This window comes from Bufo bufo, chromosome 6 (genome assembly GCF_905171765.1).
Source record: "Bufo bufo chromosome 6, aBufBuf1.1, whole genome shotgun sequence".
Lineage (NCBI taxonomy): Eukaryota > Metazoa > Chordata > Amphibia > Anura > Bufonidae > Bufo > Bufo bufo.
Window position 1 is genome coordinate 302,296,965 of NC_053394.1, and position 26,715 is coordinate 302,323,679.

Here is a 26,715-nt window from a genome sequence, read left to right on the forward strand (position 1 = left end):
TCAGTGGTCCGAGTCCGATTTTGCTTCAGTTGTGTTTCCTTGTGTCTTCCTTTTTTATGTCTGACTTGAATGGGTCCGTCCTCTGTTTTCCACTGACAATAGGACAGGTTATATTTTTTTGATGGACTGGAATCACGGACGCGGAGAAAAAACTGAGGACTATCATTTTTTTTTCACAGCTCCATAGAAATTAATGGGACCTCCACTAAACTGTGAAAAATGACGGAACGGACGCGGATGCACACAACGGTCGTGTGCATGAGGCCTAATGGTGCACTTCCATCAGAAAAGGGTATTTTTCTACACTCAGTGGGAAAGATTTCTCAAAACTGGTGCAAAGAAAAACTGGCTTAGTTCCCCATAGCAGCCAATCAGATTGATCCTTTCATTTTCCAAAGGGGCTCTGAAAAATGAAAGGTGGAATACGATTGGTTGCTATGGGCAGCTAATCCAGTTTTCTTTTGCACCAGTTTAATAAATCTGATCTTAAATTTGTAGAACGCAACATTTAGCAAAACTAATTTTTTAGTTTTTCTTTTTCATTTCAGCAGTGCTGTGCCATAGAAAATTAAATACAACATTTTGTGCTCCTATAGCGGTCAAAAATTTCCCTACGCAGATAGGTAATCCATGATTTGTTTATTGATGCCGTCAGGGGGAATATGTAAACCGCAGAGTAATCCTCATTATATTAGTAGGTGTGAAGATGGGAGGACAGTTTGACAACTCTATTCTCATACTGAAGAGCATAGAATTGATTAGTGGAATATGTGATGTTCTAATTGGGGGGGGGGGGGACTCTGGTCACAGTAATGCTCCAACTGAAGAATTGTTTGTTGTGCTAAAAGTCCAAACAAAGAGGAAGTTAAAGACTCTGGACAGGAAGTAGAAAACATGGAATGACTTAAAAAAAGTATATCCAGAAAACCATCCACCCATTTTATTAAAAAAAATACGTATAAAATTCACACAGGCTGTTCAGTTTAAATACCCTGCATTTGGGAATCATGCCTGCCGACACCTAGCTACACACCTACCTCCAAAAGTATGTGAAAACAAATAAATTAAGATTATATTGAAGGCAGAACCAATCAATAGTCTTCAACAGGAGCAAATATGCCATGCCTCAGTGATGTCCCTAGCTCCAAGTAAACTGATTGAGCATATACAATGAATTCCATTATTCAAAATACTTTTATATCAGCATGCATTTTCTTCCTGATGTTGCAGAATTGCGATCTACTTTGATTTAAGAGAATCAGTTCTTGCTACTTCCAAAGCAGACACTATAACATCCCCCCTCCCTTTTGCTTCAGACATCCGAATCTGGTTGGCACACTTGAATAGATGGCAATATGCCACACAGTGTCTGAGCAAGTGGCTGCCCCGAGGACACGTTAAGAGTGTACAGCCAAATACAGACCACTGCTAACATGCGAGTTTAACTTTAACTCCATCCGCTACCATACAGAAGGCAACTGAGAAAAGGTCTGCAGACTGTACAGAAATGAACAAAAGAGAATGGGTCGACTAATGCCAATAACTAAGGGGAGCCAGTACTGTTGCTAATTAATTGAAGACTCAATTTTTGTAGGGTTAGCGTCACTGAGGAATTGTAGTCAAATTTGTAGTACTTGGCCACAGCAGAAGTCTGTTCCAATCTTACCTAGTTCTTCTGTCACGATAGTACCACCATCTAAAGGAATATGATGATCCAGACAGTTAGTGGAACCAATGTAGGCTTTCAACTGACCCCAAAATTTGTTGGGCATAATCAAGATATTAAGGGCTGCATTTTGTGGGGTTATATTTTAAGGTATCAAGAACCCAAACTTTACTTTTGCAGGGTTGTCCCATGATGACTGTTAGGGTGTATGAGCATCACAGAAGATGGTTTCCTGCACAGAACCATCTCTATGAGCCAGAGAGGTGACCTTCTAAAAAGTATGAGCTCTTGCCCTGGAGGATTCGTGCCATTCATCTATTACATGTACATTAATCTGAAAGGTTTAATCTGGAAAGTTAGATGCGAATAAGAAATCTATGAAAAGGTAATATGAAATGTTTGAGACAAGGGGTCATCCACATGGCAAGGCCATGTCCATCAGGGGTGGAAATACCATAGGTGCAACCTGTGCAGCTGCACAAGGGCTCAGGAAAGGAAGCCCAATGCTACCTTAAAGCAACTGGTAGCTATTTATTATCTTTTAGGGTGCATGTAAGCAGGAGCGTAGCTATAGTAAAAGCAGGGGAAGCTGTGGGGCCCAGTCAGTTGTAGTTATGCCACTGCATGTAAGTGCCTCAGTGAATTGCATGGCTCACAATTACAGGTGGATTGATAGAGAAGGGTGCTCTATGATTGAGCGTTTGGAAGGCTCATATATTATTCTTGCACAAGGGCAGTACATGGAGCTCCTAGTAAGAAGTCATGCTCCTGGCAAGGCTGCATGCATGGAACCTGTATGGTGGCCACAGAATCCCTACAGATTTTGTAATACGGACCCACAGGTACTCTGTGTGCCATCTTTTGGTGTCTTTGTGAAGCACCGTATTCTCCTCTAGATACTTTGTTTTCTGCACCTACTGACTAAGGCATGAGATGGAGGATGTTCTCATCAATTCTGCACATGCATCTGTAAAAAAGCAACGTTCACGTGGCATTAGGCTTCAAAATAAGCACAAAAGGAGAGACCTAAGATTCCTGTACAGATTGGAAGATGTGCTACATAAACCGTTCATACTGGCGCTCTACTGAATCACATAGTAACATTGCTTGTAAGGCTGAAAAAAGACATAAGTCCATCCAGTTCAGTCTACTGTTCTGCAAGCAGAAGGTAGCAAGGTCCAGTAATCAAGCTCTGCTCTTTAACTGCTCTCTCACCAACCAAGAGAATTACTGTTACTGATGCTATCTGTTTAATAGCTAACTGCCGTCTCACCTGTCACTAAGCATGAAGTTCAGCGCGGGAAAACCCGAAGTACTGAAAACCAAATGTAATACTTCTATATCCGTTACACCTAGATTGCCAAGACGGAGACACAAGATTAAGACAGCCATCAAGGTCACAGCTGCCAACCCTGCCCTATGTCGCCGACCTGTTTACTAACTGAAGAACTGTAGCATGGTACTGTTATGTTGCACTTTGACATGAAACTGCCATGGAATATTGTGGCATAGCAGTGTTAGGGTACATTCGCATATTCGGCATCGGATCTGTTCTGGATTTCATCAGATCCGGCATTGCCAGATCTCCAATGACAATAATAGGTTCCAGCAGGGATCTGGCCCCTTTACGGTATTAATGCTGGGTTTTGGCTGGACAAAAAACGTTGCATGCAACAGCCGGCATCTGTGATGGATCAGGCATGCTGCAGATGTGAAAGCGCCCTTATTGGGGCACTATAATATGGTACTGCCATTGTTTTGAGGCCTGCTGCCCAGCACTCACTGCTCATTCACTCATCCTCAGACCTCATGCACAAGACCGTTGTTCTGGTCCGCACCCGAGCCGCAGTTTTTGCGGCTCGGATGCGGACCCATTCACTTCAATGGGGCCGCAAAAGATGCGGACAGCACTCCGTGTGCTGTCCGCATCCGTTGCTCCGTTCCGTGGCCCCACAAAAAAAATATAACCTGACCTATTCTTGTCTGTTTTGCGGACAAGAATAGGCATTTCTACAATGGGCTGCCTTTTCCGTTCTGCAAATTGCAGAAGGCACACGGGTGGCTTCCGTGTTTTGTGGATCCGCAATTCGTGTGCATGAGGCCTTATGAGGACATTATGAATAGTACTTTTACCATGGTAAAAAGGGGCAGGTGTTGTCATGGGGGTAATATTTTGGATCTGTGAAGCGCCCCAAAGAGGTTTGGGTACTATAGACCACCACTACCCCTTAGTTTTGGTACACCAGTCTCAATCAGCGCCATGTATGTAATCTTTTAACACATTTATATCACTTTTAACTTTAAAACTTTAAAAGTTGATTACTAGAAAAATGGCAGCCAAAAAGGTTAATACTGTGCACAATACCTCCATATATCCAGACTTCTATGCCTGTGGTTGGTATTGGGTGCCACAATCTCACATTTAGGGGTAGATTTAGGCTTAATCAGAGGATTGGTGCTGCTGCAGATGTTAAGGGACCGCCAGGATATCATGATAATAGTATACTTTATTTGTTAAAACTACAACGTCTCCTTCGCCAGGTAGTTTCTCCAAAGGCAGTTGTGGTCCACACATTTCACATTCTATAGGACACACCGACAGGTGACAGTCCCATGGAGAACAATAAGGTTTCACATGTATTTTAGCTCCTCTGTGTTCACCTGCTCATGAAAAGGTCATTGTATGTCGTAACATTGTTTTCTTTGTGCATGAATTCTTACAAATATGCGATGGTTCAACAGTCAAGCATTGTGTGGCCTATTGTTCGCTTCCATTCGAGGAAATAAAATAAGGTTATTTTTGTTACAGCCAAACACCAGAAAATAATATGGGTATGTCTCTATTCCATAATAATAGTGTTATCGGGTAAACAAAGGTTTTTATAGGTTTCTGAATCATTTCACATTTTAGCACACCCTCTAATATACAGTCTAACATTTGGTGGCCTCCAGGGGACAAAGGTGGCAACTAGGGATGAGCGATTTTGTGTTCTACAAGTTCGAGTTCGGGATTTGGGTTTTATTACAATTCCGTGATGGATTCCGTTGCCATGGGCCATAACGGAATTTTATGACGGAATGCATAACATAGTATATAAGGCCGAAAAAAGACATTTGTCCATCCAATTCGGCCTGTTATCCTGCAAGTTGATCCAGAGCAGTGCTTCTCAATTATTTTCTGTCATGCCCCCCCCCCCCAGGAAGAAGAAAACATTTCGCGCCCCCCGCGCGACTGTAAATAGTATCATTTGTCTATAAAATTGTTATAAGTACACCTCTGCATAACACTGTATCCTTATTAACGTATAAGAGAATAAAAAAAGAAAGAAATGTGGATCGGACACACACTTATGGGGGGATCTGTGGATGACGGACACTTATGGGGGGGATCTGTGGATGACGGACACTTATGGGGGGATCTGTGGATGACGGACACTTATGGTGGGATCTGTGGAGGACGGACACTTATGGGGGGGGGATCTGTGGCTGGCACTGTTACAGGGGGATCTGTGGCTGGCACTGTTATATATGTGCCATCCACAGACCCCCCACCCCATAACAGTGCCATCCACAGTGCCCCCCCAGCCCATAACAGTGCCATCCACAGACCCCCACCCCATAACTGTGCCATCCACAGATTCCGTGTGCCCGCCGCCGCCGTTTAAAGTTATTAAACATGCCCCCCTCACTCCTAATAGTACCGTATATCCGAATTTCTTCTGTATAATGCCGGCAGGCAGGTCGGGCGGCCGGCGCGTCCCTCAGTGACGTCACTTGTCTGCGCCGCCTGCTTCATTCATAAAGCAGGCGGCGCAGGCACGTGACATCACTGAGGGACGCGCCGGCCGCCCGGCCTGCCTGCCGGCATTATACAGAAGAAATTCGGATATACGGTACTATTAGGAGTGAGGGGGGCATGTTTAATAACTTTTAATTCAATAATACATTTTATATTAGTATACCGGAGGGAGCGGTGGGGCGGGGCTATAGTACAGTGACCGCACCGCCCCACCGCTATTGCCGGCCCCCAGCTCCTCCTCCCAGTCCCTCCCCCGGCCCCCGCTACGTACATCGCGTCCAGCGCCTGCGCCGGCCTCTGATCATACGGGAGATGAGCGCTTCCACAATGGAAGCGCTCATCTCCCTGCCGCATATTACACTGCGAGCTGTCGGCCGCCCGGCGCCCCTGTTGCTATGGCGCCCTGTGCGGCCGCACAGCCCGCACACCCCAAAGGCCGGCCCTGAACGAGCCCCCCTTTACGGAGCCTGGCGCCCCCCCTGGGGAGCGCGCCCCACTATTTGAGAAGCACTGATCCAGAGGAAGGCAAAAAAAAAAAAACCCTGTGAGGTAGAAGCCAATTTTCCCCACTTTAGGGAAAATTTAGAAGCATTCCGTCATAATAGAAGTCTATGGGCCGCATAACGGATCCGTCTGGTTTCTGTTATGCAGAAGGGGACACGCTCATCCCTAGTAGCAACGCATTGACAAGAAAGCAGTCATGTTTTTCTATACCTGTATAACCCCATCCGGATGGAAACAAAAATGTTTCCATTTACTGCCAGCAAGCAGAGATTCTGTAAGTGGCGAGAAACAGAAAACTGCAGAACTTTTTATTATACAGTGATTTAAGAGGTCCTATTGTTTTTCCAGACGTGTCTGTTTTAGTAACTACTTGCATTTCTTATGTAATAACAGTTCTGCGGCACCGTATCATACTTGTGTCATCCCTATTATTCCTACTAGGAGTTTATCAATGAATTGCCAGCAGTCTGTCATAAAGGTCCATCTGGATGTTACCAGATTGGGGTGTGTCCCTGCACAGTCTGGCACTATTCAATGAGTGCTGCCAGACTGTGCAGGGACACGCCCCCGACTGGTAACAGCCAGTTGGACCTGTATTGCAGACTGCTGGAAATTCATTTATGACCTCCTAGTAAGAATTAAGCCTCATTCACACGTCCGTGTCCATGCTCAAATCCATGAGCAGGTGGTCAGTGATGCATCCGTGAAGCTGTCCGTGAAGGATCCGTGTTGGGTCAGTTTTTTGCTGTACGTGTTGCATCCGTGTTTCACTGACACTGAACAGCTGAAAAATAATTTGTAAAGCATCTCTTCTTAATGATCTGCGAAACACGGATGGCATCCGTGGTTTTCACAGACCCATAGACTATAATGAACGTGATGCATCAGTGAACACGACAAAATAGAGCATGCATCCGTGCTGAAAACACTGATGTCTGAATACACACATTATAACGGATAGGGAAGTGTGCTGTCCGTACAGCACATGTCCATGAAACACTGACGTGTGAATGAGGTTTAATAGAGGAACAGCACAATATTGTGTCATATGAAAAGATGCTCCACAATTGGTATTACTTGGGGAATGCAAGTAGTTACTAACACAGACATGTCAGGAGAGGTGACAGCACCTGATACTGAAAATCCCGTTAACAATTTTTTTTTATATAAAACAAAGTCTTGCCATTTCCAGGAACTGTGGACTAAGATATCATGTCTATATCTGCGCTCAAAGTCTAACAGGCTGTTATCTACAGCATAGAAATATTAGCTACCATACTGGAAGCAAAGAACAAACCAGCACAATGGTTGTCACGTAAAAGGGGGTTCGTAGCTTCTCTATGACCCCAAAATATTCTAGTACAAGGGTCTACTTATTTTGCTACTATGCTAACATATGCCGAGACTGGATACAAAATCTAATTTGGAATTTTTGTTTTTAGACATATGCAAAAAACTAGGAGCAGATTTTGTAAAATATAAAAGAGTGAAACTGGATCGCACATCCTCAATACTATGCTTTAATCTAATAACTGCTTCTCGGCATAATTTACATCGCTTCTCAGCGCAATTTATAGTATACCTACCCCTATGCTGCATGCTGTACATGAGGCATTAGTATATAATTAGATCAAAAAGCATAGGCCCACTCACCACGACAAGGTTGCCTCCTCGAGTGGGAACCTACAGTATGCAACATAGGGGTAGGTATAGTATAAATTGCGCTGAGAAGCGATGTTAAAGAGGAGCTTTCACCTGAAAATGAAAGTTAAACTAAAGATATAACCTTACTTACATGCCCCCGGTATTGCTTATTCAGTTGTTCATTTTTCAATGAGTGCCCCCGTTTGTCCGTGCTGCCCCCCCGGAATATTTGCCGCCTTGTATGCTAATGAGCTATTCGGCTAAACTGGGCAGGCCTTCAAAAGTTCTCCCGCACGTGTCATTCTTCTCCCTGGCACAGAGCGCATCCAATCCGCATGCTCCGCTCTTAGCCAGGGAGAAGACGCTCCACTTCTCGCGAGATTCGCGAGAACTGGAGCGATTTCATCTATCCGGAGCCGGCGCCATCTCACGAGAACTGCAGCGTCTTCTCCCTGGCTAAGAGCGGAGCGCGCTGATTGGATGTGCTCCGTGTCAGGGAGAAGAATGACACGGCCGGGAGAACTTTTGAAGGCCCGCCCAGTTGAGCCGAATGGCTCATTAGCATACAAGGCGGCAAATATTCCGGGGGGCAGCGCGGACAAACGGGGGCACTGATGGAAAAATGAATGACTGAATAAGCAATACCGGGGGCATGCAAGTATGGCTATATCTTTAGTTTAACTTTCATTTTCAGGTGAAAGCTCCTCTTTAATTTTGCTGAGAAGCAGTTATTAGATAAAAGCATAGTATTGAGGATGTGCGATCCAGTTTCATTCTCATATTTTACATGTCCTGTAGAATTTATTCTTTTTCCCCCTCTGGTATCAGCGCTCCTCCCCATTCGGCCCAGGTACTTTTAATTAGCAGGAGTCTGCATAAGGCCGAATGCACACGACCATGTTCCGCGGCCGTGAGCGGTCCGTGGTATCCCGACCTGGCATCGTGCTGAGAGCAGGAGAGCACGGCGTCATTGGTTGCTATGACGCCGTGCGCTTCATGCTGCCGCTGCACTACAGTAATACACTCGTATAGATCATAACATTGTTTTACTGTAGTGCAGCGGCGGCATGAAGCGCATGGCGTCATAGCAACCAATGACGCCGTGCGCTCCTGCTCTTAGCACGATGCCAGGTCGGGATACCACGGACCGCTCACGGCCGCGGAACACGGTCGTGTGCATTCGGCCTAATGGTGTATAAATTCCTACCTCTCAGTTGGAGTTCCTGAGAGCTTGTGATATGGGGAGCTTTGACAACTGTTCACATGGTGCAGTGCTGTGCAGTGGCCATTGTTGCTCTGGTGCTGTGCTGGTGGGTTGGTGGGGCCCAGTGCCAGGGTGGCTCTGCCAGACAGCGGGGGCGTTGTTCGGCTGCTGGGTCCCACTGCCTACCAAATTATGCTGAGAAGCAGTTATTAGATAAAAGCATAGTATTGAGGATGTGCGATCCAGTTTCACTCTTATATTTTACAAGACTAGGAGCAAATTATCTGCCTTACAAAATATCCTATTGTAAAGTGCTGAAGGGGTATATTATACTACTGCTAATAATAATAAGGATAATAATAATCTTTATGTAGCGCCAACTTTGCAATTCAGAGGATACATATACAGGCAAAGTCAGACATTACGAAACCAGACATTAGTAACAAGCTAATAAAAATTCAAACAAAAAGAATGATAACCCCCCTCAGAGAAGAGTTTATTATCTATGAAAATTATATGTGATATAAGAGGTAAAAATGCAGCGGTCCAGACATCTTTTATACTGTGACGGGCAGTGGGTGTGGACCCACTGTACCAACCAACCAGTTTGGGGGGGTTATCCTGGCAGTCTCCCAGTATTCACCCTTTAACCCCTGTATGCGGATCTGGACTTCGCTACTGGGCAGCTGCCAGGCCGGTACCTCTTGAGATAGGCCTCTTTCACACGGTCAGTATTTGATCAGAAATAGTACGCCAAAACCAGGAGTAGATCCAAAACACAGAGGAGGCACATTATACATTTTCACTGTAGGTTCCACTCCTGATTTTGGCTTACAAATACTGACCAAATACTGATGCAAATTACTGACCAAGTGTCAGTCCCAGTGTGGTTGGCACATGCCCACTGGGATCACAGATCCGGTGTGAAGCACCAGGGGGTCAGGCAATATGTGTTGTCTGTAGACAAGTTAAAGTCAGGGTAGGCAGCATACAAGCATATCTCTGAGACAAGTCTAAAATCTGGGCAAGTGGTAGTAAGACTATCCACGAAACAGGCTAAGAACAAGGCTGGCAGCTAGAAGTCAGAGTCAGTTGTCAGACAGGAGTTCAGTACACTGGAAGACTGAATATAACACCTTTTGTTGGAATACTAAGCACTAGAAACATAAAGCTCAGGCACCCTCTCACTGAAGAAAGTGCCTTAAGTACCCAGTGATGATCAACCTTTGGCTGGGGAAGAATTTAGATGCTCTCAGCCTCTTAAAGGGGCCAGTGCACATGCCCTATAGTACAAGACAAGGGTCTTACTCAGAATGTGCAGGCAACAGCCTGCAGCTAGCACTAGCGAGCAGGACCAGCACAGCCAGGAGGAGAACATAACAGAGCAGGAGAGTGGCCAGTGTAAGCAGTGCAATGCGCATGGCCCCAAGAAGGAGCAGGGCATATAGACTGCATTCAGGTGCAAGGAATGTGGGGCATTATTCTGAGGAATAATGTAGAAGAAGGCTAAAAGAAAGATGACAGATTAGGGAGTGTGGTAGATCGCCTAAAAAGATGTGCTTTTAGGACATGCTTCAAGGGGTTGTCTGAGTCTTTATACAGATCAGCTATCTTCAGGATAGATCATCAGTACCTGATCGTGGTGGGTCCGATTCACCTCTGCTGATCAGCTGTTTAAAGAGAGCTCTCCGCGACCCCTTCCAGGGCCAGTGATACCATGTTCATTTGTTCATGGTCTAGGCGCAGCTCAGTCCCATTCAAGTAAATGGGGCTCAGATGCAATACAAAGCACAACCACTATCCAATAGAGTGCCACAGCCCCTTCAGACAGCTGAACAACAGGGTGTGCCAGGAATTAGAGCCCCACCAATAACATACTGATGACCTATCCAGATGATAGGGCATCAATAATGAACACTCGGACAACCCCTTTAAACTGTGGATGTTGGGTTTTCCGGAACTACAAAATTGATGGCCTAATCGTTGTACAGGCCATCAGTATCAGCTTGGTGGGTCTGACTTCCAGTTCCGCCATTTAATTAGCGGATCTGTTGGCATGCCAGGAGACAGTTCCTCTCTGATATAAGAAGTCTGTTCTAAGGATATTTTTAGTCCGGGAGAAGCCCTTTAGGAGTCATCAACTACTCAAGTAAAGACAACTTCAGTTCCTCTTCAAAATAACAATAATGGCACTACATGCAGTAGAAGACCTCCATTCAGGTGCCTAAATAACAAACAATGCTATCAGCTCCAAACACTAAAAATGAGAGGTTAAATGAACTACAAACCGGATTCCAAAAAAGTTGGGACACTATACAAATCGTGAATAAAAACTGAATGCAATGATGTGGAGGTGCCAACTTCTAATATTTTATTCAGAATAGAACATAAATCACGGAACAAAAGTTTAAACTGAGAAAATGTACCATTTTAAAGGAAAAATATGTTGAATCAGAATTTCATGGTGTCAACAAATCCCCAAAAAGTTGGGACAAGGCCATTTTCACCACTGTGTGGCATCTCCCCTTCTTCTTACAACACTCAACAGACGTCTGGGGACCGAGGAGACCAGTTTCTCAAGTTTAGAAATAGGAATGCTCTCCCATTCTTGTCTAATACAGGCCTCTAACTGTTCAATCGTCTTGGGCCTTCTTTGTTGCACCTTCCTCTTTATGATGCGCCAAATGTTCTCTATAGGTGAAAGATCTGGACTGCAGACTGGCCATTTCAGTACCCGGATCCTTCTCCTACGCAGCCATGATGTTGTGATTGATGCAGAATGTGGTCTGGCATTATCTTGTTGAAAAATGCAGGGTCTTCCCTGAAAGAGATGACGTCTGGATGGGAGCATATGTTGTTCTAGAACCTGAATATATTTTTCTGCATTGATGGTGCCTTTCCAGACATGCAAGCTGCCCATGCCACACGCACTAATGCAACCCCATACCATCAGAGATGCAGGCTTCTGAACTGAGCGTTGATAACAACTTGGGTTGTCCTTGTCCTCTTTGGTCCGGATGACATGGCGTCCCAGATTTCCAAAAATAACTTTGAATCGTGACTCGTCTGACCACAGAATAGTCTTCCATTTTGCCACACTCCATTTTAAATGATCCCTGGCCCAGTGAAAACGCCTGAGCTTGTGGATCTTGCTTAGAAATGGCTTCTTCTTTGCACTGTAGAGTTTCAGCTGGCAACGGCGGATGGCACGGTGGATTGTGTTCACTGACAATGGTTTCTGGAAGTATTCCTGAGCCCATTCTGTGATTTCCTTTACAGTAGCATTCCTGTTTGTGGTGCAGTGTCGTTTAAGGGCCCGGAGATCACGGGCATCCAGTATGGTTTTACGGCCTTGACCCTTACGCACAAAGATTGTTCCAGATTCTCTGAATCTTCGGATGATGTTATGCACAGTTGATGATGATAGATGCAAAGTCTTTGCAATTTTTCGCTGGGTAACACCTTTCTGATATTGCTCCACTATCTTTCTGCGCAACATTGTGGGAATTGGTGATCCTCTACCCATCTTGGCTTCTGAGAGACACTGCCACTCTGAGAAGCTCTTTTTATACCCAATCATGTTGCCAATTGACCTAATTAGTGTTAATTGGTCTTCCAGCTCTTCGTTATGCTCAAATTTACTTTTTCCAGCCTCTTATTGCTACTTGTCCCAACTTTTTTGGGATTTGTTGACACCGTGAAAATTGGAATCAACGTATTTTTCCTTTAAAATGATACATTTACTCGAATTAAACCTTTGGTCTGTCATCTACGTTCTATTACAAATAAAATATTGACATTTTCCATCTCCACATCATTGCATTCAGTTTTTATTCACAATTTGTTTAGTGTCCCAACTTTTTTGGAATCCGGTTTGTACTAAGTACTTCAACATGGTGAGTAACCACCAGATAGAGAAGGAAGCTGATCAGGATGAGAGAACTGTATGTCAAGAGGGACCAAGAAGAAGAGACCAGTGAGGACCATGATGTAGTGGAAGTGGAGCGTCAGGGGATCAGTTAGGTGATCGATAACCCTTTTTTAAGAAAAAATTAAAAACAGCCTTACAAGCCCTGGTTCTCTGATTTATGAAAGTTAAATGAGTTGTCCAAAAAAAAATAATCATCACTCAACTTATGCAAGCCCTGCTGTTCTCCTTTCCAACCATTTTTGGTCTACACTGGATCGGAATGTGCATTTCCAATTCACACGACTGCCACAGCCAATTACTGGTCTCAGCAGCTCCAAGAACGGCATGTGACTTCTGCAACTCTGCAGTGACATGCCTTGTCTTATGAGAATAGGAATGGCACGCATTCACACCAGTCTGGCGGGAACCAGAAACGGCAGAGGCAGGAGCCGCAGCACTGGAACATCACAACTTTCAAAAGCAAAATACCATTCATTTCAATGGGGCCGCAATAAATGAGGACAGCACGCTGTGTGCTGTCCTCATCTGTATGATCGCATGTCTGTCCCGCAAAACATGTCCTTTTTTTTGCGGACAAAAACAGGTATTTTGACAATGAGGCACATGGAAATTGCCACAAAGCCAATATTTGTGGATCCTTGATTTTCAGACGAGAAAATACATATGGTTGTGTGCATGAGGCCTAACACTAATAGCTGTAGAAGCCTGAGAGTAGAGACAACATATCCACTGTAGCACGCTGGGGTCTATGTTTATGGAGGATCTGAGTGAGTAATCTCTACTCTAGTCAGTCAAATGTGTTATCTGCTGAGAGGAGGAAAGCTGGGCTAAAAGAGGTGGAAATATAATGCATGATGTTTATGGCCCTGGTGGTGTTGCCTCTGGCATCATCACTGATGCAACATTTATCAGACTTTGTTCATTAGTGACTGGATTTATTTAAATATCGGCATTTCTTTGGGTACAAGGCCAAAATATGCAGCATACAGAGAAGGCAACCATAGTCCTGAACTAATAATCATGACATAGCAACTCACAAAGTCTCATGGAACCAATGACTTCAATGTGATTTGAAGGCCTTTAGTTGCACAAACATCTTGAATACTTTATCAATACTACAAGTATATTTCAGTATATTTCCAAATCAATGATGAACACACAGCAATTTATGTGCCAGTGTTCCTAAATTACTCCCCAAATGCCTACATTTATGGAAAAATATGCAGGAATTTGCAGAGGAATGAAGTTTACATTGGTCAAGGAAGGAGGCTGCTGAAGTTCTGGTGTTGTAGAAGGCTCACAAAACACTTTCCTGGAGGTGTGTAAAAATAACATTTCAGTTCATGGAATAGAAGTATTCACATAAGAAAAAGGTGGAGAAGCTGCATATTTGGAATTATTCCTATTCAATAAATGCATCTTTCGTACCATCACTCATTTATTGATCTTGGTATCACGGTTGACTGTTGGTGTGTGTAGGCCCTAGGTAAAGGCAATTGTAATTTGCTAACTTGTTCTGAGACCACTGATGAGATGGCGACCATTTCAGGTTTGTCCAAGTTCTCCATTTTAATGGATGATAAGAACCTGTGCAAGGATGTCGTCTCAGGTCTCCCCAGATGCACTTGGCAAAACTGCATAGGGACAAAAGCCTTTTGCAGACGTTCTGGAGTGTAGTAATTTCAAGAGTTTCCTGAAAGGGATCTAATATTTATCTTTGATATGGTTCTTCTAGTCCTCTATATCCTTCACTGTCCCATGGACAGCAGTTATAGTGGGCGCTGGAGAAACCATTGTGTCTGTGCAAACAATGGAAGGGAAACACCATGCTCACCGGAGTGCTGTGAAGCTTATATTAGACGGGCAGATAATTGTGCAGATCATTGCATACACTGGGGGCATTGTGGCTGGTACTGGGGGCAGTATGACTGTCATCGATAGTGGGGAATTGTGATGTAACTGATGAGGAATACCGTGGGACTGTAAAAATTAGATCCAGCATGTAAGGCCACTATGATATTAACATAAAATGAAGGAACTGCTTATAATTGCAATGCCCTTCCCCGAATTAGACCTTCACATACACTTTCAAATTCTGATGTTAAAGGGAACCTTTCACCAGGATTTTGTGTATAGAACTGAGGACATGGGTTGCTAGATGGCCGCTAGCACATCCTGAATACCCAGTCCCCATAGCTCTGTGTGCTTTTATTGCGTAAAAAAACGATTTGATACATATGCAAATTAACCTGAGATGAGTCCCGTCCCTGACTCCTCTCACGTACAGGACTCATCTCAGGTTAATTTGCATATGTATCAAATCGTTTATTTTTACACAATAAAAGCACACAGAGCTATGGGGACTGGGTATTGCGGATGTGCTAGCGGCCATCTAGCAACCCATGTCCTCAGCTCTATACACAAAATCCCGGTGACAGGTTCCCTTTAATGACTAATAATGCTCAATGTTAATTTGGGTACTACGGCAAATGTATATGACGGGCACACATTGCATATGGGGGTCATATATTTGCACCAAGTGTACATACAGTATCTTGACTTGAAGGAATCTGATGTCTTAAGTCGTTGCAGACAGGAGCAGCTGCTGCAGGGATTAGTGGCCTCTATGACATCTAGATTTTGTGGGTGTACAACAAACAGTTTATCCAAAACTCCATGCAGTGCATATGGACGAGTCCAAATGTCATTCAAATATTGCCAACCATCTTCTTCCCCCCATTAATGCCACTGCTCTACGTTCACGTGAGAATCCTCGCAGATTAGGAGAAGAAGCAGTGATGATTTAGCAATTATTTAACTGCAACACATCAGCTTTACTGGAGTCTGCATGACATTATGCAGAAGCAAATCACAGGATAGTAACAGCAGGACTTTCAGAGAACAACTGGAAAACTTCACGGTCCATTTTTCCAACATTTTTGCCCAAAACGTGGGGCATAAAAATGGTGTAGCTAGGCTTTCCTACACTGGGCAAAGATTTAGTTCATTTTATCCCCACGTCTAAATACCCTGACATAAGCAGAGCAGCTTGCTGGCTCCCCATCACTTCGGCACATGCTCGACCAGGCTCTCCCCCAGCTATGCCTCTGCTATTAGGCTACTTTCACACTCGCATTTTGGGCGGATCGTCATGGATCTGCAAAAACTAATCCGTTACAATAATACAACCGCATGCATCCGTCATGAACGGATCCGTTTGTATTATCTGTAGACTAGCCAAGGAGGATCCGTCATGAACTCCATTGAAAATCAATGGGAGACGGATCTATTTTCTATTGTGCCAGAGAAAACGGATCCGTCCCCATTGACTTACATTGTGTGCCAGGATGGATCCGTTTGGCTCAGTTGCGTCAAGCGGCAGCAAAACGCTGCAGGCAGCGTTTCGGTGCCTCCAGAGCGGAATGGAGACTGATCGGAGGCAAACTGATGCATTCTGAGCGGATCCTTCTCCATTCAGAATGCATTAGGGCAAAACTGATCCGTTTTGTCCCGCTTGTGAGAACCCTGAACAGATCTCAAACGGTAAACGGAAAGGGGTTGTCTGAGTGTTTTATACTGATTAGGCTACTTTCACACTAGCGTTCGGGTGTCCGCTCGTGCGCACCGTTTGAAGGGGCTAACGAGCGGCCCCGAACGCATCCGTCTGGCCCCAATGCATTCTCAGTGGAGGCGGATCCGCTGAGAATGCATCCGCCTGCCAGCGTTCAGCCTCCGCTCCGCTCAGTGAGCGGACACCTGAACGCTGCTTGCAGCGTTCGGGTGTCCGCCTGGCCGTGCGGAGGCGAGCGGATCCGTCCAGACTTACAATGGAAGTCAATGGGGACGGATCCGCTTGAAGATGACACAATATGGCTCAATCTTCAAGCGGATCCGTTCCCCATTGACTTTCAATGTAAAGTCTGAACGGATCCGCTCAGACAACTTTCACACTTAGAAAATTTTCTAAGTTTTAATGCAGACGCATCCGTTCTGAACGGATGCGAACGTCTGCATTATCGGAGCGGATCCGTCTGATGAAACATCAGACGGATCCGCTCCGAACGCTAGTGTGAAAGTAGCCTTAGGGGGGGTTCACATCACATTTTATATCTCCGTTAGATGTATATGTTAGGAAAAAAAAGGATACAAAAACGCAGCACACAACGTTCTTGTATCCTGCAGAGTCCGGTAATAAAAAAAAAAGGATACTTTTTTTTTTCAATGGAACTCTATGGTGAACGGATGCCACTGTATACGTTTTTTTGTATACGTTAAAATGGGAAAAACGTGATGTGAACCCACCCTTACCTATCTTCCAGATAGGTAATCAGTATCTCATCAATGGGGGTCTGCCTCCCAGCACCCTCAACGATCAGCTGTTTGAAGAAGCCATGGTGAGTCGAACCCCCACCAATTGCATACTGATGACCTATACTGGGGATCTGAAAACCCCTCTCACCAGAGCTACTGTGTTGATGGTAGTAAAAGTAACTGAGTTTATAATAAACCACAGCACACATCCAATTTTATGTAGTTTTATTCACCAAATCATGCAATGTTTCAATCCCAGAATTTCTTTTTCAACCCACATTGGGTGGAAACATCACATGAATCAGTGAATAAAATGGCACAGCTTTCTACTATGCAAAATTGGAAGTGTGATGGGTTTCTAACAAATTTTTGGCAGTTTCTTGGGTCTCATGGGCAGCAGCCTGACACCGCCTGCACCAACGGAGTAAGTACACAGCTAAGCTTTCCACTTGTGTTTTGGTGTGCTGCTGATCGCTACAATTTTTCAGAAAGTAAAAATCTTTGCACCATGTTAAAAAATAGATAGAAATTTTAATCTTCAGTTGGTGATACCAAATAAAAAAATGATGATAAATAGCAAGCTTTCGAGACTACCTACTGTAGGTCTCTACGTGAAGCTGAGGAAGAGCCCCAGGTAGTCCAGAAAGCATTTTGTTTGTCGTCTTTTCTGTTGTGCCTCATTCACATGACCATATCTGTTTTGCAGTCCATAAAACACAGATCCGCAAAACGCGGAGGACGTTTTTTGCAGACCCATTGACTTCAATGGATCTGAGGTCTGAATTTTGCAACTAAGATTTGGACATGTTCTATCTATTTGCGGAACGGACATACGGATGCGGACAATGTGTGTTGGAGGGGTTAAAAAAATATAAAAAATAATTTAACTCACCTTAGTCCACTTGATCGCGTAGCCGGCATCTCTTCTGTCTTCATCTGAGCTCTGTGCAGCAACAGGACCTGTGGTGCCGTCACTCCGGTCATCACATGATCCATCACATGATCTTTTACCATGGTGATGGATCATGTGATGACCGGAGTGACGTCACCACAGGTCCTATTGCTCCACAGAGCTAAGATGAAGACAGAAGGAGATGCCGGGCTACGCGATCAAGTGGACTAAGGTGAGTTAAATTTTTATTTTTAATTTTTAACCCCTCTAGCGCTGTTTTACTATGCATTTTGTATTCAGAATGCTATTATTTTCCCTTATAACCATGTTATAAGGGAAAATAATACAATCTACAGAACACCGATCCCAAGCCCGAACTTCTGTGAAGAAGTTCGGGTTTGGTTACCAAACATGCGCGATTTTTCTCACGCGAGTGCCAAACGCATTACAATGTTTGGCACTCGTGCGGAAAAATCGTGCGTGTTCCCGCAACGCACCCGCACATTTTACCGCAACGCCCGTCTGAAAGAGGCCTTAGTGTCTAAAAATCTCTTGTTGGGTAAGGGTACTTTCACACTAGCGTTTTTCTCTTCCGGCATAGAGTTCTGTACTAGGGGCTCTATACCGGAAAAGAACTGATCAGTTTTATCCCCATGCATTCTGAATGGAGAGTAATCCGTTCAGGATGCATCAGGATGTCTTCAGTTCAGTCTTTTTGACTGATCAGGCAAAAGATAAAACCGCAGCATGCTACGGTTTTATCTCCGGCCCAAAAAACTGAAGACTTGCCTGAATGCCGGCATTTTTTTCTATAGGAATGTATTAGTTCAAAATATCAGAATGCTGGATCCGTCCTTCCGGTTTGCGCATGCGTAGACCGAAAAAAAGGTGAAAAAAATAAATGCCGGATCCGTTTTTGCCGGATGACATCAGAAAGACGGATCCGGCATTTCAATGCATTTTTCTGACTGATCAGTCTTACAAATGCCATCAGTTGGCATACGTTGGCGACGGAACTGCTTGCCGGATCACTCTGACGCAAGTGTCAAAGTAGCCTAGGATGAATTTTGACCTATGCAATTCTTGGCTCCAGGGGTGTTCAGCAGCTACTGATTGATCTCACATACTTATGGGAACGCCGGTAGGCATACCAGTTAGCCAAGAAAACTACTGTAGTGTATGGCAGCTTTAGACTTATGTTCGAATAAGTAATAATCATCAAATGATGTAATCTGCATTTATAACCATCAGCTCATTACAGACTGGAGTAGTAAGCTGGAGCCTTATAAATCCAGGATGGCGGTGCGTGCAGCAGGGTAGAGCCTGGCGTGTTTATGTCTTGCAAGGATGTCCACAGAAGAGCCTGTAATTAATTGAGCTGCAGTGAAGGAGGATCCTGAACAATTTACTTTCAGTCTCAGCGTGCACTGAAGTGTGTCAGCAAAGGCAGTTGTTTGGGGACACACAAGACCCCATTACAGAAAGTAAACCTAATGCACCTATAACACATGCACCAGGCTTGACATTCCCCAAATACATAATTAGGATTCCAACCTCTCACCTCCTTCTTGCACACTGATATCTGGTATTCTGTATCTTGACATTACAGCTCAAATGGGTAAAGAACTGGACTGGAGTACCCTGAGACCACCAGAGAGAATGATTTGGGGGGGCCAGTAGTGTAGCTAGGTAGGGTTAGGGCTAGTGGGGTAAATCCTTAGGTACCAAGAAGCTAGCTAGGGCATCAAGTGATGTGTCCCACTGTCAGCTTCAGATGGGTCTGTCATCAATTGGACCTCATGGGTCAGGTTCATCTTTTTAGAAGCTGGTACTTTAATGGGCTCAGACTGTATAGTAAATTGTCTACTAACGTAACATTACATTACATTAATTAATTTACTTTCCTGTATCACTTCATGACTAGAATGATTTTCTATACAGATTCCTAGGAAAGCTGAATGCCAGCCCCCTGATATCACCCATGTTTCCTAGGAACAGATATAACTAAAGGTCAGCAGAATAACATTTTTGGACATCCTTACTTTTAATATTAACACCCCAGTTATTTCTAAGGCTGGGTGCACATACAGTGGCATGCAAAAGTTTGGGCACCCCTGGTTACTGCTACTGTGAACAGTTAAGCAAGTTGAAGATGAACTGATGAAAAACACTTTTCAAAATTGTAAGCAATAGCAGTGTATTATTTTGGTTTTGTACAATTTTAGAGTTAAAATAGAAAAGGAGTACCTTGCAAAAGTATGGGAACCCATAATGAGATTTGATTGCTCAGATAACTTTGACCGAGGTCTCAGACTTTAAATAGCCAGTTAGGGTTGAGGCTTGTTCCCAATTATCGTTAGGAAAGGCCAGATGCAAATTTCCAAGCATTATAAGTACCCCAGACTCCTCTAACCTTGTCCCAAAAACAGCAGCCATGGGTTCTTCTAAGCAGCTGCCTAACACTCTGAAAATGAAAATGGTTGAGGCCCACCAAGGAGGAGGCTATGAGAAGATAGCAAAGCATTTTCAGGATGCTACTTCCTCAGTTTGAAATGTAATTAAGAAATAGCAGTTAACAGGAACAATGGAGATCAAGAGAAGGGTTGGAAGACCAAGAAACATTTGACATCTGCTCGTAGGATTGCTGCAATGGCAAATCAGAACCCCCGCTTGACTGCAAAAGACCTTCAGAAGAATTTAGTAGACTCTGTAGTTGTAGTACATTGTTCTGCTGTTAAGCGACACCTGGACAAAGACTGATCATAAGAAAACCTCTCCTCCGTCCTCACGCAGCAGTAATTGTCCGGCTGGTTCTCAGCATATTTGCCGGGTTGCTGCTGGTCTGGACCCCATGATAGTTAAGGGGTGGACAGCATTCATATAGCTTCTGGCAATGCTGGATCCAGACAGACCCGGCCGGCTGTTCCCTGCTGAAACAGCCTGCCGGATTTCCTGAACACTAGTGTGAAAAAAAGCCTAATACACAGCTATAATAAGGAGGCTTTAATGTCATCACATGTTATAAGAAGATCTACACTTTCCTCCTAAGGCTGCTTTCACACAGTCAGTGTTTGGTCAGTGTTTGATCAGTGATTTCCATCAGTGATTGTGAGCCAAAACCAGAAGCAGTGCCTATACAAAAATAGGGTATAATGGAAAGATTTGCACCTGTTCTGTATTGTTGACCTGTACCTGATTTTTGCTCAAAATCACTGATCAAACACTGACTGTGTGAAAGAGTCATAATTCACAAATCTGACTACTTTTTAGGTTGCATTAAGCATGTTCATCACAATGAATACCCAGCTTCCTCACTGAAAATACCTTGGGCTAAACATGTCACCTCCTTCCAACCACCAGATATGTCACATCAGTCAGTTCCTCCTAATATACAGTGCCTTACAAAAGTATTCACCCCCTTTTTTCGTATTTTTGTGCCTCACAACCTGGAATTAACATGTATTGTTTGAGGATTTGCATTGTTTAAATTACAGAACATGCCCACAACTTTGAAGATGTTAGTTTTTTTATTTATTGTGAAGCAAACAACAAATAAGACAAAATAACAGAAAAAGTCAATGTGCAGAACTATTCACCCCCCTAAAGTCAATACTTTGTAGAGCTATCTTTTGCGGCAATCACAGCTCCAGGTCGCTTTGGAGAAAGCCCTATGAGCTTGCCACATTTTACCTCTGGGATTTTTGCCCATTCCTCCTTATAAAACTGCTCCAGCTCCTTCAAGTTGGATGGTTTGTGCTTGTGAACAGCAATCTTTAAGTCTGACCACAGATTTTCTTGAAGCGGAGCGAAACGTGCGTTGGGGTGCGCTCACAGCTGACTGAAGGTTGGATCCCAGTATTGTACCATTTCCCAGGTATTTTCTGTCTCTCTTCCCTTTCATCTGCCTGCAGCTTTTATATCCACTGATGGTCTCCTATTAGTACCTTATGTTATTGCTTATTTGCCCTTGTGTTGAGCAAGATTAGATATTGGGATCTTATACCTTGTCAGTCAGCAGGTGAGATACTTCTTGCAGCACTACCTGCATTAAAGCTTTACTTGTTTTAGATATTTGTCTTGAATCATGTGTTGTAATTATTTGTTATTATTAATTACCTAATAAAGTTTCATATTTTTTGTATGTGTGTCCCTATGTTTTTTTTTTTGTGTTTTAGGTTTGCTGTTGTGCCATGTTCTTTCCATTTGGTTATGATAGATTTGATGGTGCTTCTGGGGATCATCAAAGATTTGGATATTTTTTTTATAACCTAACCCTGACTTTTACTTCTCAACAACATTGTCCCTTACTTGTTTGGAGAGTTCCTTGGTCTTCATAGCATTGTTTGGTTAGTGATGCCTCTTGCTTAGGTGTTGCAGCCTTTGGGGCCTTTCAAAAAAGGTGTATATATGTAATGACAGATCATGTGACACTTAGATTGCGCACACAGGTGGACATCATTTCACTAATTATGTGACTTATGAAGGTAATTGGTTGCACCAGAGCTTTTTATGGGCTTCCTAACAAAGGGGGTGAATACTAGGGATCGACCGATTATCGGTTTGGCCGATATTATCGGCCGATATTGAGGATTTTGAACGTTATCGGTATCGGCATCTATTTTGCCGATATACCGATAACGTTTTGGGAACACAGAACGCGCTGCTCTCAGCGCTCTCTGTGTTCCCTCCGCAGCACAGGGGAGAAGGAAGCAGTGTCTCCTCCCCCTGTGCTGCTGCTGCCGCTGCCGCCAATGAGGGGATAGAACATAAGAGGAGGGGAGGGGCTGTGGCCGCTGCGCCACCAATGAAGATAAGCCTCTCATTCATTCATATACAGGAGGCGGGAGCTGGCTGCAGAATCACATAGCCGGCTCCCGACCTCTATGAGCAATAGCTGCGGTCCGCGGTAGTTAACTCCTCAGGTGCCGCGGTAGTTAACTCCTCAGGTGCCGCTGATAGAGGTCGGGAGCCGGCTATGTGATTCTGCAGCCAGCTCCCGCCTCCTGTATATGAATGATCGAGAGACTTATCTTCATTGGTGGCGCAGTGCGCCCCCCCAAGTCCCCCAGTATTAATCATTGGTGGCGCAGTGCGCCCCCCACCCCCATCCCAATCCCGGCCAATAGTAAAAACATTGGTGGCGCAGTGCGCCCCCCCCCCCCCCCCACCCAGTATTACTCATTGGTGGCAGTGGCCACAGGATCCCCTCTCCCCTGCTCCTCCGATCGGAGCCCCAGCTGTGTAAGCCTGGGGCTCCGATCGGTTACCATGGCAGCCAGGACACTATTGAAGCCCTGGCTGCCATGTTCAGCTCCATGCTGCTGTGTGCACTATGCACAGAGCAGCAGGGACAGTGTGAGATCCTATTCACCCTGATAGAGATCTATCAGGGTGAATAGGACAAAGGTTCTAGTCCCTAAGGGGGTTAAAAGTTAGTAAAAGAAAAAACACAAAAATATTAAGTATAAATGAAAAAGATTTATAAAAAAAAAATACACATTAACAATAAACAAAAAAAATACACATTAACAATAAACATATTAATTTTCAGCAGATTTGTGTAGGAATTTTTTTTTTTCTCAAAAATGAAAATTCCCAGAATATCGGTATAAATTATCGGCTATCGGCCTGAAAGTTCACAAATTATCGGTATCGGTATCGGCCCTAAAAAATCAATATCGGTCGATCCCTAGTGAATACATACGCACATGCCAATTTTCTGTTTTCTATTTCTAAACAATAGTTTTATTTATATATTTTTCTCATTTCACTTCACCAACTTAGACTATCGTGTTCTGATCCATCACATAGAATTCAGATTAACAAAACATTGAACTTAAGGCTGTAATGTAACAAAATACGAAAAAAGTCAATGGGGGTGAATACTTTTGCAAGGCACTGTACCTATCAACATCACTGCAGTACTTTCTTTGAAGGAGCTCACCTGTCTTCTGTTGGATCTGCCCCTGGATCTGTCCTTATAATGTACACTCCATATGTATTTATGAATTTGTTACATTGTATCCTTAGATCTCATCAGTAACCCCTTGATTGTCAATATTTACATTATACAGCCACACTCTTCCTTATTTCATCAACATCCCCTTGATCTTCAGGATTCACTCTTCCTTATTAGATCTCATTAACCCCCTGATCACCAGTATATACAACATATGACCACACTCTTCCTTAGTAGATCTCATTAACCCCCTGATCACCAGTATATACAACATATGATTGCACTCTTCCTTATTAGATCTCATTAACCTCCTGATTGCCAGTGTATACAATATATGATCTCGTTCTTCCTGATTAGATCTCATCAGTGACCTCCAGACCGTCAGTATATACAATACATAACAGTATTCTTCTGTATTAGATGTCATTAACCCCCTGATCTCCAGTATCTACCTGCACGCTTCCTTTTTAGAGCTCCTTAACCCCCTGATCACCAGTATATACAACATATGATCTCGTTCTTCCTCATAAGATCTCATCAGCAACCTCCTGATCGTCAGTACTCCACTCTTCCATAAATCTCATCATCTACACAACCAAAATAAAATCACAGCAAACCACAACCAGCAGCTCCCAGGAGCCCTAGTCAGCGGGGCCTAAGCCAGCGCTTCTCCTGATCCAGGACACCCTACCCATGGCTCACCTTCTCTGCAGAGACCCCCCTGCAGGAGCAGGGCACAGAGCCCCAGGATCCATGGCTGCAGGTCCATCCCTCAGTGCCCCACCATACTGCTCAGCCTCCCCTCCTCAGTCCAGGCACTTTTCCCGACTCTTCGTCCTTGTTTTTCTAGCAGTAAAACTTCCAGTAAGTTGCCGATCTGCTCTGCTTCATTCCTCCACAAGACTTCCTGCAGGGAGGGGAGAGGCGGGGGCCATCACACATGCCCTACATAGGAGTGGCACTTGGGCTCCCAGCACACAGGCGGCGGCTCTCATTGTGCAGGGCTCCTAGCACTCTCATGGACAGCATAACTTTCCCCCCATGGACAGACAGCAGAGGAAGGGGGCTCACAGTGGACACTTTACACTCAGGCTTGGAGCTCCACCTTGGAAGCCACTTCAAAGAATCTAGCAGAGTATTGCTTAAATAGCAATGCCCAAACCTGACATGGACTGATATGGACCTGTAGGGGAAACTGACCAACATGATTCAGAGCAGGTGGGAAATGCTAGTTCATCTATAGCTGCCAGGACTCTGGTCAGCATGGCTGGCAGTACCGTTATACTAGGGGCTCCTCATTCATGCTGCTCCCTGATATGTTCTTTAGGAGGTTTTGTATGTAGAGCTGCATGTGGTACTGCCAAGCATCAGTCCTGGCACCTCCTGCTGCTGACAGTCCAAAATCATAGATCGGTGTAGGCATCATGGAACTACAGGTCCCAGCAGAACCTGAGGGCTCATTGTTCAGAGAAGGACAGACATCATCCAGTGAAGGCTTCGCTATACTATAGTACTGGCTGGGCACTAAAATGATACTGTTTTGTTTCCCATTCCATAAAAATTGTGTAAAAAGGGGACAAAAAAAATTCCTACTATATTCCAATATACCTAACTTTCCAATGTCACCAGCCACTGTGGTCCTTTGGTCATCTTTGTGATGATATGCTATCCAGCACACGGTACGTTGCATGTCTGTAGCAGACAATCACTGACCACAACATGAGTCATTATCTATTTTGTGGCCATGTCATTGGGGGTTCAAATCAAGATAATTTGATGGAAAAAAATGGTGATCGGCTGTTATTACTGGGGGAAGCGGCTGGTGGTCATACATGAACCCTGTGATGGCCACGGCAGGCAGAATGTAGTAGAACATACTAGGCATTTAGATAAATGGCTGACCACATAATACATGGATGGACCACACAAGACTTGCAGAGAAAAGCCACTGTATGTTAGCAGCTCCTCAGACTGTATAATAGAGGGGGTCCTAAGTGGGTGACCACCCCCCATGATGTCCATATACTTTAATTGGGTATATGAAAGGGGATGGACAAATGAACGAAAGTATGTTTCTCATGTGCTTAGATTTAAAGTGGTATACATTAACTTTATTATTTGTCTAAGATATTCTATATGAATTTCTCTAAAAAATTTCCTCCTAAAAATTGAAATCTTACATCACAACGGATGGCATATCACCTGACTGCTAATATTGCAGCTTGGCACTTTGAACATGTCACACCACCATGAGATAACTAAATGATGTGCCCAAGCAAATTCTGATGAAACTTTTCGTTGACTGCTTTGTCGAGATGTACTTTAGACTTACGGGGAACTTCTTTTCTGTTGGGTATTAAACATTGTCGGATGCTACAGCAGATCCAACTGCGTTTTCCAGTCACCAGCTGGCAGTATCCAAGTCTGATAGCTAATTGTTTCATATATTTAGGCAGTCATAAGTATGGGTTTAAGTGTCAGAGGGAACGTCAGGAGCAAGGCCTTGATATCTGAGGTGGTCAGATAAGGAGAGGGCTTCTATTTATAACGGTACGCTGCAAAAATTTGTTATGCCAACAAGTTGTTCTCCAAGGCACCATGCATGCTGGACACTGCTGTCTGATAAGACCACTTTACCAGTAGATATGTGCATCATATCACAATGCATCTTCCTATAGGGATTATTTTAGGCATGTAGCTGACCCGAATAGGGTCTGTTAGGGGCCTGTTCGGTTTCCATTCAGAAACCTGCTTTATTACCAGAGGAAAATGTCCTGCATGCCGGGTTTTTCTCTCCACTGTTAC

At 44.1% G+C, this 26,715-nt stretch overlaps 1 protein-coding gene across 1 annotated transcript in view; it reads right to left on the reverse strand.

Moving 5' to 3' along the window:
- The window catches only part of ERBB2 (erb-b2 receptor tyrosine kinase 2), a 103,061-nt gene extending 78,116 nt beyond the window's left edge, over positions 1 to 24,945 (reverse strand). The window contains exon 1 of the mRNA XM_040434745.1: positions 24,613 to 24,945. Within this exon, the coding sequence (XP_040290679.1) occupies positions 24,613 to 24,679 (67 nt within the window). The 5' untranslated portion in view covers positions 24,680 to 24,945. The remainder of the gene's footprint in view (positions 1 to 24,612) is intronic.
- Positions 24,946 to 26,715: the final 1,770 nt, after the last annotated feature.